The 16,783-nt window shown below is 37.6% G+C and overlaps 1 protein-coding gene across 1 annotated transcript in view; it reads left to right on the top strand.

The window, feature by feature from the left end:
- Positions 1–16,783, top strand: part of hth (Meis homeobox homothorax) — a 225,812-nt gene that overhangs the window by 78,787 nt on the left and 130,242 nt on the right. The window contains exon 7 of the mRNA XM_089092120.1: positions 11,408–11,537. Coding sequence (XP_088948246.1) covers positions 11,408–11,537 — 130 coding nt within the window. The remainder of the gene's footprint in view (positions 1–11,407; positions 11,538–16,783) is intronic.

The raw sequence follows: 16,783 nt of genomic DNA, 5'->3' as shown, positions 1-16,783 counted from the left end.
AGACTTAGAATAAACGGCCGGACTAAGTAGAATGTGAATCCTACCAATCAGCCAAAAAAAAAAGGAAAGTTTGAATCAGAATATTGTATCTGGTGGAACTCGGAGTTCCAATGTATCTGTTGTGAAGGATATATAAGGAAATTTTGAAAGTAAGTATGAAATATAACTTTCTGGAATGGAGAAAGTTGGATGCTTAGAATAAAAGGCTATTTTTTAAAATTTGAGTTTTACCGATATTAAGAGACTTTTTACATTATTACAACTTTTTATACTAAGAGACGATGCAGTTGTCGTGTTCAGGGATTTTGCAGATTCTCCGCACATTCAATTTTCCCATAAAATTCTAGATGATTGGACTATCCTACGCCACCTTAGGAACAGGGACGTAATTTCGTCAAAATCCTGGGGGGGGGGGCAAAGTTATAATCAATTTTCCCAAATCAAGTAAAAATGACAGTAGAAATTAAAAAGTAAGCCGTTTGGTACCATGAAGGTACTATTTAGTAATTTAAAAGTACTATAAATGTACTTCACAGTACTATATAAAGGTAACTTATAGTACTATAAAGGTAAATATGTATTTAAGAGCTGATCTGTTTCTGTTGATGCTTGAATTATGCAGGTTTATTTGACTTTTAACAAGATTTTGGAAGAAACTAAATTTCAGCTGGGGGGGGGGAGAACTGGGGTCTGGTGGGGGGGCAAACCGAGGTCTGGGAGGGTCTGTTGCCCCCCTGTCTCATAGGAAATTACGCCCTTGCTTGGGAAGTTGGTGAATTATGTGAATAAAGCTATTAGGAATGGATTTAAAGATTAAATTATGCAATAGGAAGGTATTTTCAAGCTCATATATATGTACCCCTCCTTATTTCTAATGATTAGAAAATTATATGGGAAAGAGATCTAATGCAAAAAAAACTTATTCCCTTGATTATTGTTTGATTCTGCTTTTCTTGTACTTTTGGCTTCGGAAACACAACTCTAATGATTTGAGTAGAATTGTAAATTATGTTAAAGTGTTTTCTAAACCTGATATATATTTTTACAAAAGTATTGAAAAATGATTTAACAAAGGTATGAGACTCAAAACAACTTTATTGGCTCTCATTTGAGATGTAGACATGTGAAAGTTTGAGTTTTTAATACCACCATTTGCTCAAACTCGTCAAAGACCAGTGTCCTTTGGAGGGGGTGAAAGTGAAGGTAGATATTTCAAGAGACGCTCCTGAGGCATAATTTAAGCTTTGAAGTCATTTCTAAAAGTCTCGTTCATCAAACTCAACCACTTTCAAAAGTACCAAAATGGTACTTTTGATGTACCATTCAACACTTTTCATATTCAGCACACATTTTATAAAGTTGTACCTGACTCCCCCCCCCCAAGTGATGTACCTTTGCGTAAGCCTGTAACCACTGTTGGCTTAAACTTCCTTCTCTTCCAAAAAAAAGAAAAAATCTTGATGTTTTGTCTGACATTTCTGATAGATGATGAGAAACCTCATTTTGCAAATTATATTACCCATCACCTTTTCAGAGAGCATTCCAGTTCGCAGTTGGTGCCAGGTGCCAGGTGCCAGAAGTTGATGCAGTTGCAGGGGCACGACTTAGATTTTTGGGATTTACCTCTTCTTTCTTTCTTTTTATTGTTAAGAAAGACGGTATTCTATTCTATACCTCCTATGTACTTAAGGCGTAAAAAAGGAGATCACTTTTGTTTTCATTACCTACCTTTAGGTTACCCATAACCTGTTTCAGTGCTAAGCAAGGTATTGAGGTATTTTAATATGTTTTAGGTGGTTGAGGCCGAATCTTGCTTCTGGTTAGAAATAGAATATCAGGCTATTGTTATTATAGTTTAAACTAGTAGTGCATACTATATAAATTTATATTTTATGTATATTTTATATATCTATATACATCTTTTTCGGGCAAAATTAACTCCAGATGTAAGCGTGACCTTTTTTCTCTAATTCTCACTTCTTAAATATGTCATGAGCAGCTGATGTGATTAGTGATGTGATTATGAGGTAAAAAAGTGCATTAATTATGAGGTAAAAATGGATCTCCCTTCTTTTCTGGCTCCTCTATGAAAATTTTTGGCACTCACTAAAAAAAAGACACCCAAACAACGCCTCCAATTGCCACGTTTAACTTCGACCTCCTGAGATAAATTTGTTCCCCCTCCAGGGTTGTATCCAGGCTTTTGTTCTGGTAGATTTGATACGGAATTTTTGTTCGGCAGGGGATGGGGAGTGGCTTACAAAATAATTTTTTCCCGAGAGGGCTTAAGGGTTTTTTATCTGCATTTTTAAGGTTAATTTAAGGGTCGGAGGAATATTTCTTGATTTTCTAAGAGAAATAGTCTTTTTACCTGCATTTTAAGTCCAATTTACGTGTCGGAGAAATTTTCCGAGGAAGATGTGATTCAAACCTAGTATACGGCCCTTGTATATCGGCCTTCCAATGATACAGCCTTGCTCTCCTCCCTTCCTTTGCAAGAGACATTGAAACGGCGAATCTAAATTCTATATGACAATAATTTTCATATTTTTGTTGTAAACGTGCTTTCCTTCACTTAGACACAGGATGCCAATATTCCAAAAAGATAGCCCTGAAATATTTCGAGGAAGATGTGATTGAAACCTAGTATACGGCCCTTGTATATCGGCCTTCCAAGGATACGGCCTTGCTCTCCTCCCTTCCTTTGCAAGAGACATTGAAATGGCGAATCTAAATTCTATATGACAATAATTTTCATATTTTTGTTGTAAACGTGCTTTCCTTCACTTAGACACAGGATGCCAATATTCCAAAAAGATAGCCCTGAAATATTTCGAGGAAGATGTGATTGAAACCTAGTATACGGCCCTTGTATATCGGCCTTCCCAGGATACGGCCTAGCTCTCCTCCCTTCCTTTGCAAGAGACATTGAAATGGCGAATCTAAATTCTATATGACAATAATTTTCATATTTTTGTTGTAAACGTGCTTTCCTTCACTTAGACACATGATGCCAATATTCCAAAAAGATAGCCCTGAAATATTTCGAGGAAGATGTGATTGAAACCTAGTATACGGCCCTTGTATATCGGCCTTCCAAGGATACGGCCTTGCTCTCCTCCCTTCCTTTGCAAGAGACATTGAAATGTCGAATCTAAATTCTATATGACAATAATTTTCATATTTTTGTTGTAAACGTGCTTTCCTTCACTTAGACACAGGATGCCAATATTCCAAAAAGATAGCCCTGAAATATTTCGAGGAAGATGTGATTGAAACCTAGTATACGGCCCTTGTATATCGGCCTTCCAAGGATACGGCCTTGCTCTCCTCCCTTCCTTTGCAAGAGACATTGAAATGGCGAATCTAAATTCTATATGACAATAATTTTCATATTTTTGTTGTAAACGTGCTTTCCTTCACTTAGACACAGGATGCCAATATTCCAAAAAGATAGCCCTGAAATATTTCGAGGAAGATGTGATTGAAACCTAGTATACGGCCCTTGTATATCGGCCTTCCAAGGATACGGCCTTGCTCTCCTCCCTTCCTTTGCAAGAGACATTGATATGGCGAATCTAAATTCTATATGAAAATAATTTTCATATTTTTGTTGTAAACGTGCTTTCCTTCACTTAGACACAGGATGCAAATATTCCAAAAAGATAGCCCTGAAATATTTCGAGGAAGATGTGATTGAAACCTAGTATACGGCCCTTGTATATCGGCCTTCCAAGGATACGGCCTTGCTCTCCTCCCTTCCTTTGCAAGAGACATTGAAATGGCGAATCTAAATTCTATATGACAATAATTTTCATATTTTTGTTGTAAACGTGCTTTCCTTCACTTAGACACAGGATGCCAATATTCCAAAAAGATAGCCCTGAAATATTTCGAGGAAGATGTGATTGAAACCTAGTATACGGCCCTTGTATATCGGCCTTCCAATGATACAGCCTTGCTCTCCTCCCTTCCTTTGCAAGAGACATTGAAATGGCGAATCTAAATTCTATATGACAATAATTTTCATATTTTTGTTGTAAACGTGCTTTCCTTCACTTAGACACAGGATGCCAATATTCCAAAAAGATAGCCCTGAAATATTTCGAGGAAGATGTGATTGAAACCTAGTATACGGCCCTTGTATATCGGCCTTCCAAGGATACGGCCTTGCTCTCCTCCCTTCCTTTGCAAGAGACATTGAAATGGCGAATCTAAATTCTATATGACAATAATTTTCATATTTTTGTTGTAAACGTGCTTTCCTTCACTTAGACACAGGATGCCAATATTCCAAAAAGATAGCCCTGAAATATTTCGAGGAAGATGTGATTGAAACCTAGTATACGGCCCTTGTATATCGGCCTTCCAAGGATACGGCCTTGCTCTCCTCCCTTCCTTTGCAAGAGACATTGAAATGGCGAATCTAAATTCTATATGACAATAATTTTCATATTTTTGTTGTAAACGTGCTTTCCTTCACTTAGACACAGGATGCCAATATTCCAAAAAGATAGCCCTGAAATATTTCGAGGAAGATGTGATTGAAACCTAGTATACGGCCCTTGTATATCGGCCTTCCAAGGATACGGCCTTGCTCTCCTCCCTTCCTTTGCAAGAGACATTGAAATGGCGAATCTAAATTCTATATGACAATAATTTTCATATTTTTGTTGTAAACGTGCTTTCCTTCACTTAGACACAGGATGCCAATATTCCAAAAAGATAGCCCTGAAATATTTCGAGGAAGATGTGATTGAAACCTAGTATACGGCCCTTGTATATCGGCCTTCCAAGGATACGGCCTTGCTCTCCTCCCTTCCTTTGCAAGAGACATTGAAATGGCGAATCTAAATTCTATATGACAATAATTTTCATATTTTTGTTGTAAACGTGCTTTCCTTCACTTAGACACAGGATGCCAATATTCCAAAAAGATAGCCCTGAAATATTTCGAGGAAGATGTGATTGAAACCTAGTATACGGCCCTTGTATATCGGCCTTCCAAGGATACGGCCTTGCTCTCCTCCCTTCCTTTGCAAGAGACATTGAAATGGCGAATCTAAATTCTATATGACTATAATTTTCATATTTTTGTTGTAAACGTGCTTTCCTTCACTTAGACACAGGATGCCAATATTCCAAAAAGATAGCCCTGAAATATTTCGAGGAAGATGTGATTGAAACCTAGTATACGGCCCTTGTATATCGGCCTTCCAAGGATACGGCCTTGCTCTCCTCCCTTCCTGTGCAAGAGACATTGAAATGGCGAATCTAAATTCTATATGACAATAATTTTCATATTTTTGTTGTAAACGTGCTTTCCTTCACTTAGACACAGGATGCCAATATTCCAAAAAGATAGCCCTGAAATATTTCGAGGAAGATGTGATTGAAACCTAGTATACGGCCCTTGTATATCGGCCTTCCAAGGATACGGCCTTGCTCTCCTCCCTTCCTTTGCAAGAGACATTGAAATGGCGAATCTAAATTCTATATGACAATAATTTTCATATTTTTGTTGTAAACGTGCTTTCCTTCACTTAGACACAGGATGCCAATATTCCAAAAAGATAGCCCTGAAATATTTCGAGGAAGATGTGATTGAAACCTAGTATACGGCCCTTGTATATCGGCCTTCCAATGATACAGCCTTGCTCTCCTCCCTTCCTTTGCAAGAGACATTGAAATGGCGAATCTAAATTCTATATGACAATAATTTTCATATTTTTGTTGTAAACGTGCTTTCCTTCACTTAGACACAGGATGCCAATATTCCAAAAAGATAGCCCTGAAATATTTCGAGGAAGATGTGATTGAAACCTAGTATACGGCCCTTGTATATCGGCCTTCCAAGGATACGGCCTTGCTCTCCTCCCTTCCTTTGCAAGAGACATTGAAATGGCGAATCTAAATTCTATATGACAATAATTTTCATATTTTTGTTGTAAACGTGCTTTCCTTCACTTAGACACAGGATGCCAATATTCCAAAAAGATAGCCCTGAAATATTTCGAGGAAGATGTGATTGAAACCTAGTATACGGCCCTTGTATATCGGCCTTCCAAGGATACGGCCTTGCTCTCCTCCCTTCCTTTGCAAGAGACATTGAAATGGCGAATCTAAATTCTATATGACAATAATTTTCATATTTTTGTTGTAAACGTGCTTTCCTTCACTTAGACACAGGATGCCAATATTCCAAAAAGATAGCCCTGAAATATTTCGAGGAAGATGTGATTGAAACCTAGTATACGGCCCTTGTATATCGGCCTTCCAAGGATACGGCCTTGCTCTCCTCCCTTCCTTTGCAAGAGACATTGAAATGGCGAATCTAAATTCTATATGACAATAATTTTCATATTTTTGTTGTAAACGTGCTTTCCTTCACTTAGACACAGGATGCCAATATTCCAAAAAGATAGCCCTGAAATATTTCGAGGAAGATGTGATTGAAACCTAGTATACGGCCCTTGTATATCGGCCTTCCAAGGATACGGCCTTGCTCTCCTCCCTTCCTTTGCAAGAGACATTGAAATGGCGAATCTAAATTCTATATGACAATAATTTTCATATTTTTGTTGTAAACGTGCTTTCCTTCACTTAGACACAGGATGCAAATATTCCAAAAAGATAGCCCTGAAATATTTCGAGGAAGATGTGATTGAAACCTAGTATACGGCCCTTGTATATCGGCCTGCCAAGGATACGGCCTTGCTCTCCTCCCTTCCTTTGCAAGAGACATTGAAATGGCGAATCTAAATTCTATATGACAATAATTTTCATATTTTTGTTGTAAACGTGCTTTCCTTCACTTAGACACAGGATGCCAATATTCCAAAAAGATAGCCCTGAAATATTTCGAGGAAGATGTGATTGAAACCTAGTATACGGCCCTTGTATATCGGCCTTCCAAGGATACGGCCTTGCTCTCCTCCCTTCCTTTGCAAGAGACATTGAAATGGCGAATCTAAATTCTATATGACAATAATTTTCATATTTTTGTTGTAAACGTGCTTTCCTTCACTTAGACACAGGATGCCAATATTCCAAAAAGATAGCCCTGAAATATTTCGAGGAAGATGTGATTGAAACCTAGTATACGGCCCTTGTATATCGGCCTTCCAAGGATACGGCCTTGCTCTCCTCCCTTCCTTTGCAAGAGACATTGAAATGGCGAATCTAAATTCTATATGACAATAATTTTCATATTTTTGTTGTAAACGTGCTTTCCTTCACTTAGACACAGGATGCCAATATTCCAAAAAGATAGCCCTGAAATATTTCGAGGAAGATGTGATTGAAACCTAGTATACGGCCCTTGTATATCGGCCTTCCAAGGATACTGCCTTGCTCTCCTCCCTTCCTTTGCAAGAGACATTGAAATGGCGAATCTAAATTCTATATGACAATAATTTTCATATTTTTGTTGTAAACGTGCTTTCCTTCACTTAGACACAGGATTCCAATATACCAAAAAGATAGCCCTGAAATATTTCGAGGAAGATGTGATTGAAACCTAGTATACGGCCCTTGTATATCGGCCTTCCAAGGATACGGCCTTGCTCTCCTCCCTTCCTTTGCAAGAGACATTGAAATGGCGAATCTAAATTCTATATGACAATAATTTTCATATTTTTGTTGTAAACGTGCTTTCCTTCACTTAGACACAGGATGCCAATATTCCAAAAAGATAGCCCTGAAATATTTCGAGGAAGATGTGATTGAAACCTAGTATACGGCCCTTGTATATCGGCCTTCCAAGGATACGGCCTTGCTCTCCTCCCTTCCTTTGCAAGAGACATTGAAATGGCGAATCTAAATTCTATATGACAATAATTTTCATATTTTTGTTGTAAACGTGCTTTCCTTCACTTAGACACAGGATGCCAATATTCCAAAAAGATAGCCCTGAAATATTTCGAGGAAGATGTGATTGAAACCTAGTATACGGCCCTTGTATATCGGCCTTCCAAGGATACGGCCTTGCTCTCCTCCCTTCCTTTGCAAGAGACATTGAAATGGCGAATCTAAATTCTATATTACAATAATTTTCATATTTTTGTTGTAAACGTGCTTTCCTTCACTTAGACACAGATGCCAATATTCCAAAAAGATAGCCCTGAAATATTTCGAGGAAGATGTGATTGAAACCTAGTATACGGCCCTTGTATATCGGCCTTCCAATGATACAGCCTTGATCTCCTCCCTTCCTTTGCAAGAGACATTGAAATGGCGAATCTAAATTCTATATGACAATAATTTTCATATTTTTGTTGTAAACGTGCTTTCCTTCACTTAGACACAGGATGCCAATATTCCAAAAAGATAGCCCTGAAATATTTCGAGGAAGATGTGATTGAAACCTAGTATACGGCCCTTGTATATCGGCCTTCCAAGGATACGGCCTTGCTCTCCTCCCTTCCTTTGCAAGAGACATTGAAATGGCGAATCTAAATTCTATATTACAATAATTTTCATATTTTTGTTGTAAACGTGCTTTCCTTCACTTAGACACAGGATGCCAATATTCCAAAAAGATAGCCCTGAAATATTTCGAGGAAGATGTGATTGAAACCTAGTATACGGCCCTTGTATATCGGCCTTCCAAGGATACGGCCTTGCTCTCCTCCCTTCCTTTGCAAGAGACATTGAAATGGCGAATCTAAATTCTATATGACAATAATTTTCATATTTTTGTTGTAAACGTGCTTTCCATCACTTAGACACAGGATGCCAATATTCCAAAAAGATAGCCCTGAAATATTTCGAGGAAGATGTGATTGAAACCTAGTATACGGCCCTTGTATATCGGCCTTCCAAGGATACGGCCTTGCTCTCCTCCCTTCCTTTGCAAGAGACATTGAAATGGCGAATCTAAATTCTATATGACAATAATTTTCATATTTTTGTTGTAAACGTGCTTTCCTTCACTTAGACACAGGATGCCAATATTCCAAAAAGATAGCCCTGAAATATTTCGAGGAAGATGTGATTGAAACCTAGTATACGGCCCTTGTATATCGGCCTTCCAAGGATACGGCCTTGCTCTCCTCCCTTCCTTTGCAAGAGACATTGAAATGGCGAATCTAAATTCTATATGACAATAATTTTCATATTTTTGTTGTAAACGTGCTTTCCTTCACTTAGACACAGGATGCCAATATTCCAAAAAGATAGCCCTGAAATATTTCGAGGAAGATGTGATTGAAACCTAGTATACGGCCCTTGTATATCGGCCTTCCAATGATACAGCCTTGCTCTCCTCCCTTCCTTTGCAAGAGACATTGAAATGGCGAATCTAAATTCTATATGACAATAATTTTCATATTTTTGTTGTAAACGTGCTTTCCTTCACTTAGACACAGGATGCCAATATTCCAAAAAGATAGCCCTGAAATATTTCGAGGAAGATGTGATTGAAACCTAGTATACGGCCCTTGTATATCGGCCTTCCAAGGATACGGCCTTGCTCTCCTCCCTTCCTTTGCGAGAGAAACTGAAACGGCGAATCTAAATTTTATATGACAATAGTTTTCATATTTTTGTTGTAAACGTTACTTTCTTCACTTAGACACAGAATGCCAATTCAAGAAAATTTAGGGGGGGATGGATTTTTGTCGCTTTTTAGAAATAACGAGGGTATTTACAAAGTCTAAGGGGGGGGGGGGGGTAATTTTGTCTTTTTATCGATTTTTTGAACGAAAATACCAAAAGGATATTATTTTCAAAATCTAGGAAGGATTTATTGCCTCCACCCCCCCATTGGTGCCCCTGCATATGAATGCTCTGATCTAGGATGGTCAAATTATGTAAGAGTGGTTTCATTGAATAATGTTTTATATATTTTTTTCTTATGCTTTGACTTTTCAATAGGCTTAGCTGTTCAAATAGTTGCAAGCAGTAATCCAATATCTTACAAGACCTTTTTCCATTGTTCAACGTCCAGGTTGCGAGCGAAGGTTGATCCCTTTACACAAGCGATTAGATATCAAAAGACCTCTGTGGAATGTCTTCTTGTGTTGTATGAATGCACTGGTTACTTAGGTGAATAGGTTTATGGAACCGGGAATTGAGCAATACAGTTTCGGCGAACAATGCTTATCCCGTTTTACTCTTATTCTTCTGTTTGGAAAGTATTGTAGTCGAATTTGGCTGTTTTTACAAGAAATAAGTGTATTACTGACTTGATAAATTTCTCGTTTTTTAAAAGAAGAAATTGAAGAAAATTCAGAGGGAAATGTTTTACGTGGAAATAATTTTGGTTCCATTTCAAAATCAGTTTTTTTTCGGTATGCCCTAATATTTCCCTATTTTGAAGAAGAAAATGAAGAAAACAGGGTGAAATTTTTGCTGGAATATTTAGATAAACCTATGACTTCATCTCAGGATCAGTGTGAGTTTCTCCATGTTTTGGGGGAAAATGAAAATATTTCAGGGTGAAAATTTTCCTTGGAAAAATTATGATTTCATTTAAAATTACTATTATTTCTATATGCCCTAATATTTCTGCCTATTTTGAAGAAAAAATTAGGGTGAAAAAGTTGCTGGAATAATCGTAACTTTATGTCAGAATCAATTTTATTCCTGCATGCCCTGGTATTTCTCCCTATTTTGAAGGAAAATGAAGAAATTTCAGGTGAGATTATTGCTCAGAAAAATTATGACTCCATTTATAACTAGTTATTATTTCTCTACCCCCTGATATTTCTCTCTATTTTTAAGAGAAAAATGAAAACTAATCAAGGTGGACAATTTGCTTAGAACAATAATAATTTCATTTTAAAATTAGCGGTTTTTGTGCCCTGAATATTTTTGTGTGTGAAATTTTCGGAAATTCTTATAAAATCTGCTAGTAAGAATGTAGGCCCGAGATCTGGAACTTGTTCTGGGTATAGACTGGGTATAGAATTGAATAGGAAATTTAGTTCGTTCATTTTATTGACCAGGTCCTGATGAAAAAGGCATACCAAGGGTCAGACACGTACACAGGAATTTATTTCGGGGGGGGGAGTGTAAATCCTTCAAATCTCTTCTGTGAGAAGTATCAGAAAATTGTGGGAAAATAAAAAAAAATCATGAGATTTCGCCCCCCTCCCCCCTGCGTACGTGCCAGCCAAGGGTCAGCAAGCATAGTTGCACCCACCAATTAAAAACTCTGTTTTGTTCTTCGTGAAATATAGATAAATTAGAGCACGGATTCCCTATTAAATTCTAATTTGCTTAAAGTTAAATATTGGATCGTTTCAAATTTTAAAGTTGATCAAAAAAGAATTTATCTTATTTAAAAATTTAATCTTGCCGGAGATTTAAGGGAAACTATATAGGCATAAATAAACGTGTTATTATTTGTTTGTTTTCCTGCTAACCTTTTCTGTTAAGCTAACATTAATCTATAAACTTTTAGCGCCCACCTTCCTCGTCATTATCTTATGCCCCTGGTCATGACGAGTCAAGGTCCCCGGGATCAGGGACTCCTGGACCTTTAAACAATGCACCTCAGTCACAGCAAAGTTTAGATGTTAACAGCGATGCAGGTAAGATTTTAAATGCAATATATTTAAGTAGCTTACTTATAAATGCGTAATTTAAACAGAAGCGCATCCAGGAATTTTGTTCCGGGGGGGGGGTACTAATTTTTTTAGGCGGGGGGGTACATTAAAAACCTAAAAAAACGCATACAAAATTTGTTTATGTCCATTTTTGTTACGTTTTTGCGAGTCAAACAAACATTTCGGGGGGGGGGGGGGTTCAAACCGGGTAACTCCCCCCCCCCTGGATACGGCCTTGAATTTAAAACAATATATAATTTAAATTAATATTTGAGATAGCTATGCGAGCATTTAAAAAGAAGATCTGAGCCCCCCCCCTCCCTATAGGTTGAGCCTGGATGCATTTATATTCACTACTAAAAGAGACATAATATCGTGTTTCGTCAACCAAGCACATATGCAGGGGAGGGTGCCCATGGGCCAATAATGTTCTGAAATCTTATAGTTATCCTCCGATTCAATAATCTCTTAGGTACTTGTCAGAAGCGCATCCAGGATTTTTTTCGGGGGGGGGGGGGTACTAATTTTTTTTAGGGGGGAGGGGCTACACAAAAAACCTCGAAAAACGCATACAAAATTTGTTTATGTCCATTTTTGTTACATTTTTACGATTCAAACAAAAATTTCGGGGGGGTTCAAACCGGGTAACCCCCCCCCCCCCCTGGATACGGCCTTGGTACTTGTTAAATATCACGACCCCACCCAAGAAGTGGATTTATGTTAATCCTAATGAAATATACAAAAATATCATGAAAATATAATACTTAAGAAACAGAATTAGGGAGCTACAAATGAAAATTAGAAAGGCAGACCACGCAGAACGCATTATGTTAAATACCTAACCTAACCACCTCTGTATATTAATATTTAATGAAAAGTATAGCCTACATACATCCTAGTTTTTCTCATTGAGACTAAGCTAATAATAACCTACTACAGAGAGACAAACCGGTTTTTCTCAGATTATACAGATCAAAATTCTTGAGTGGGGTCGGGATATTTAACAAGTACTATCACTTACAGTCCCCCATAGAATATCCTACCTTTTTCGTCAAGAAACAAGTACCCCTCAACAAAGTCTATATATCCTGAACTTTAAGAGCAATACCTCCCAGGCATTACAATACCTTTTAATCAGAGTAAGTGGCTATAGTTTAATTTCCATAATTACAAGTTGGTCAAAATTCTTCACTTCCTGAGAACACTTCAGTACCGGAGCGGAAAAATCAAATCTTTTACGAAAATTGGTTAAGCGCTGTTGAAATTTGATTCGTTAAAACGCTACAGGGAAATGTGTCACTCAAATGTGCAGTCCAAAATTGGATTTACATTATTTCCGATAAGGGAGAGTTGAAAATTTCGTTTACATGATTTACTTCCCATCAGGAACACTTATCTCGGCACTATTAGATTTAGTTGCAACAGTCCTGGTTACTTAATGTGATTACTTGCAAATCTGTTCATCGTGTTTCCAATTTCCCCTCCAATTCAGAATATTTTGGGATTCCAGTTTCCATGATTGCACATTCTAAGCTGATAGGAGAAACATTGAATACTTTAATCAGAAAATCGAAATGTATTAACTTTATAGTTGTTTAAACTATTAGCCTATAGTGGTTTGTGCTGCGAAGTGACAATATTATAACTCGATTGCTTGATTTCACTTCAATTTTCGCCTGAAGCTTGTATGAGGATACTTTCCCCGGATACTCTTGAAATGAACATGGTGTGGGAGATGAGAAGTAGCTACACATCAAGATTTTAGGGGGCACAGTAATAAAAAAAAATATGGGGAGGGGGCAACAACAAAAAACAGCATATCTGATAACTTGAATAATGAATGCCCTGAAATTCAAGAAAATTTAGAATTTGAGGGGAGATGGGCCCTGAAGCCCTCTTTTCCCATCCCTAGGCTACACGTCTGTATAATCTAGACAATTCAGGAATTTTTTTTTGTTGAAAGTGAAAAAAAATGATGCTCCCCTTGAAAAATCCCTAGTTGTTAGTTCTCTCTTCACGATGAAAACTTAAATTTTGTTTCAGATGTGTACAAGGTCATATCCAGGGAGGCTAGGGTGTTTGATCCCCCACCCCCCGAAATGTTTGTCCGACTCGTAAAAACGTAACAAAATGAATACAAACAAATTTTTTATGCGTTTTTTTAAGTTTTTTATCCCCCTCCCCCGAAAAAATCCTTGTGTACCCCCTCCCCCCCAGAAAAAAATATTGGATACGACACTGGATATGTAGGATTTTGCCGAATACATAAGAAAAAGAAATAATAATGCTTGTATTAAACAAATATAAATATTGCGTATATTAAAAAACTCTTTGTACGAGTCGCAAGGGAAAGATAGGAGAATCTCTTATAGATAGTTTTGGGAATTCCAATTAAAAAAAAATGAAATAAATGAGATAATACTGATATTCTGACCAAAAATGCTTTTTATGAGTCAGATCCCACCTCCAAAATCTAGCAACGAGTAATATTGTTTTTCGCAACCTTTTAACGATGTCTATTTTATTGTTTTAATGTATTTGGCATCTGACCCACTCAATACCACTAGTAATGAAGTGATCCCAGAAGCCCATTGTCGGGAGAACACTTGTTGGGCAAAATGATGTTGGAAAACCTCTCTGTTCGCAAATGTGCAATTTCCCCTCTCAAGAGTAAGAGCTTGAGGTCGTCAGACCGTCTTCATTGCCTATTTGGGACCATTTGAATCTTTCTAGAATTGCATATTTGCAAATGTTGAAACAGGATACGCTAAATAAAAAAAGGAAAGGATATATCAAGCAATGTATTCTTATCACTTTCTTTTTAGCAAAAATGTGAAAAATTTTTCTGAACTATGGATTTCGTGAATCTCAAAGGCAAGGTAGTATCAGGGGGGGGGGGGTCCCGTGTTTTAACTCCCCCCCCCCCTCCTCCTGAAATTTTTTTACGACTCTTAAAAAGGTTACAAAATACATATAAACAAATTTTGATGCGTTTTGCAAAGTTTTTTTTTGTACCCCCCGAACCTACATCCTGGATATGCCCTTGCTTAAAAGCCTTATTGTGCTCGTTTATTGGCTAATTAGGCCTTATCAATTTCGCCGAAGTGTGAGTATGGTGAGAAGATAAGACTAAATTAAAAATTAAATATTCTAAAATAAATTAAATATTAAATAAATAAACTAAATTAAATATTTTTTTCATCCATTTTCTTTTTTCATTAACCCCGATTGGTCCGATATATGTTCCCATAATGGGTTTATCGGGAGGGGGGGGGGGTATTTTTGTACGAAAAACAAAAAATTGGCGGTTTATACAGAAATTACTGGTAACAATTGCAGGAATATTTGCGGAGCTTCGCCCTAAGCCACTAACACGTACATGACAACCTATTAACGCAGGTAACCCATGTGAATTTTTTTTTTAGGGCAAAGGGTCTGCATGTTAAAAAACGTCAAAAAAACTGGTGAAATGCATGTTAATTGCGAAATATAGGTTATAATGCTAGAATAATGAAAGTCTTCAGATTTTAATGGAGACCAAAACCCCCTCCCCGACTGCATAGGTGTCTAACTGAACGAGATGCAAGAAGTCATAAGAAAGTTATTTGTGTGATATATTCACAAGCTATTTATGTTTTTTTTGTCCATATTTCCGGATGTACATGCATTTCGATTCTCTTTTCTAAAACGGCTTTTTAAATGCACTACTAAAGGGCTTAGCCCCCCTCACCTTCCGGAATGATAATTCTGTGTGTTCACACGAGTCCCTGTGTTTCTTTTTTGAAAGCTGTAATTTTCACGTACCAGTGACAATTTTAATAATTAGTGGCAAAAATTACCCCTCTCTATTTGATAAGAATTAGAGAAATTTGTGAATAAATCTGAATGTCGATGAAAACTCATGAAAAGTCAAACCCAACGGTGTGGTGACAGTTTCCCAGTGAAAGAAAAACATAAGAATGCCATATGCTGTCTTCTTATCCAGTCGACTTAGACATATGACTTCAATCACATGCCGGAATGGCAGAGTAGAAGGCCCTCTTCTTCTTGTAATTTGAAACCAGTTTCTCTACTAGATCTGTTTCTAATGATTTAACAGCCTTGGAAAAATGAACTGAAAGGGACTGTGGGCTCCCCCTTGACGGATGACCACCAACTGAGAAGCCGGACATAACTATTAAGTGTCTTCTCTAAAGGCCAGTTTGCCAAGTCGTTGGCTGGATGTATAATCATTCTCCGTGGAAGTGCAGCTAAAAAAAAAAAAAAAAAACGATTTGAAAAGATGCGTTCAACTAGATTCTTAATCACTTATTTTTTAAAATGGTACTTGTGCGTTATATCCTACACACGAAAGGAGTCAAGTTTGGTTAACGCTAATGAAATAAAATAAAATAGGATGAAAATATAATAGTTTACAAACAAATTTGGGCTATGTATTTGCACATTAGGGGAGGGGGTAAAGCACAGCATATATTAAATATGTAACCTAACCTAGGTACTTCCCCCCCCCTAAACCCCAAAAAACAACAGTTTAAATATTGTAAACGCAGTTAGAAATCACGCTTTGCGATCCATTTGTAAAGTATTTAACATCAATTCAAGAAGCTTTTCCGGGTATCTCATTTCTTAGTTAGTTGGGCATTTATGTGTCAACGACAGCGGTCCAGGGGGGGGGGCTCTTGAGACTAAAGCTAGTCGTGGGTAAGGGGTCGTTCCCAGGCCTGGAACTTCCGTTCCAGGAAAGTTATATTCTTGGTTCATTTCTAAAGGCAGTCCATCTTTCGCCTTCGTCGTAGCTAGTTGTTCTTGTGCTACCTTATTTTCTCTGTGTATTCTCACGTTATTTAATAAAGACCATGTACCAACGTTTATCGTCTATCTTTGGAATTTACGTAAACCATTACATCTGCCAATATAAAAGGCATACAAATAAAGAACTAATTAGAGGTTTACAGAGTGTTTGGCTACCCAGGAAAAGGGAGCTGGTTTTAAGGTCCCGTGGGATGGTACTGATGCCTCACGGGATGTTTTTTTTTTGTTGCACTGCGAGATGGTACTTAGTCCTCACAGGGGGGTTTGGCTACCCAGGAAAAGGGAGCGGGTTTCGAGGTCCTGAGGGATGGTGCTGTCGCCTCACGGGTTGTTTTTTTTTTGTTGCACTGCGAGATGGTACTGATTCCTCACGGGGCGGTTTGGATACCCATGAAAAGGGAGCCGGTTTTTGAGGTCCC

This window comes from Artemia sp. Qi Xiang Cuo, chromosome 7 (genome assembly GCF_049724085.1).
Source record: "Artemia sp. Qi Xiang Cuo chromosome 7, ASM4972408v1, whole genome shotgun sequence".
Classification (NCBI taxonomy): domain Eukaryota; kingdom Metazoa; phylum Arthropoda; class Branchiopoda; order Anostraca; family Artemiidae; genus Artemia; species Artemia sp. Qi Xiang Cuo.
Note: the sequence above shows the minus strand (reverse complement) of the source record. Positions and strands in the feature narration are given on the sequence as shown.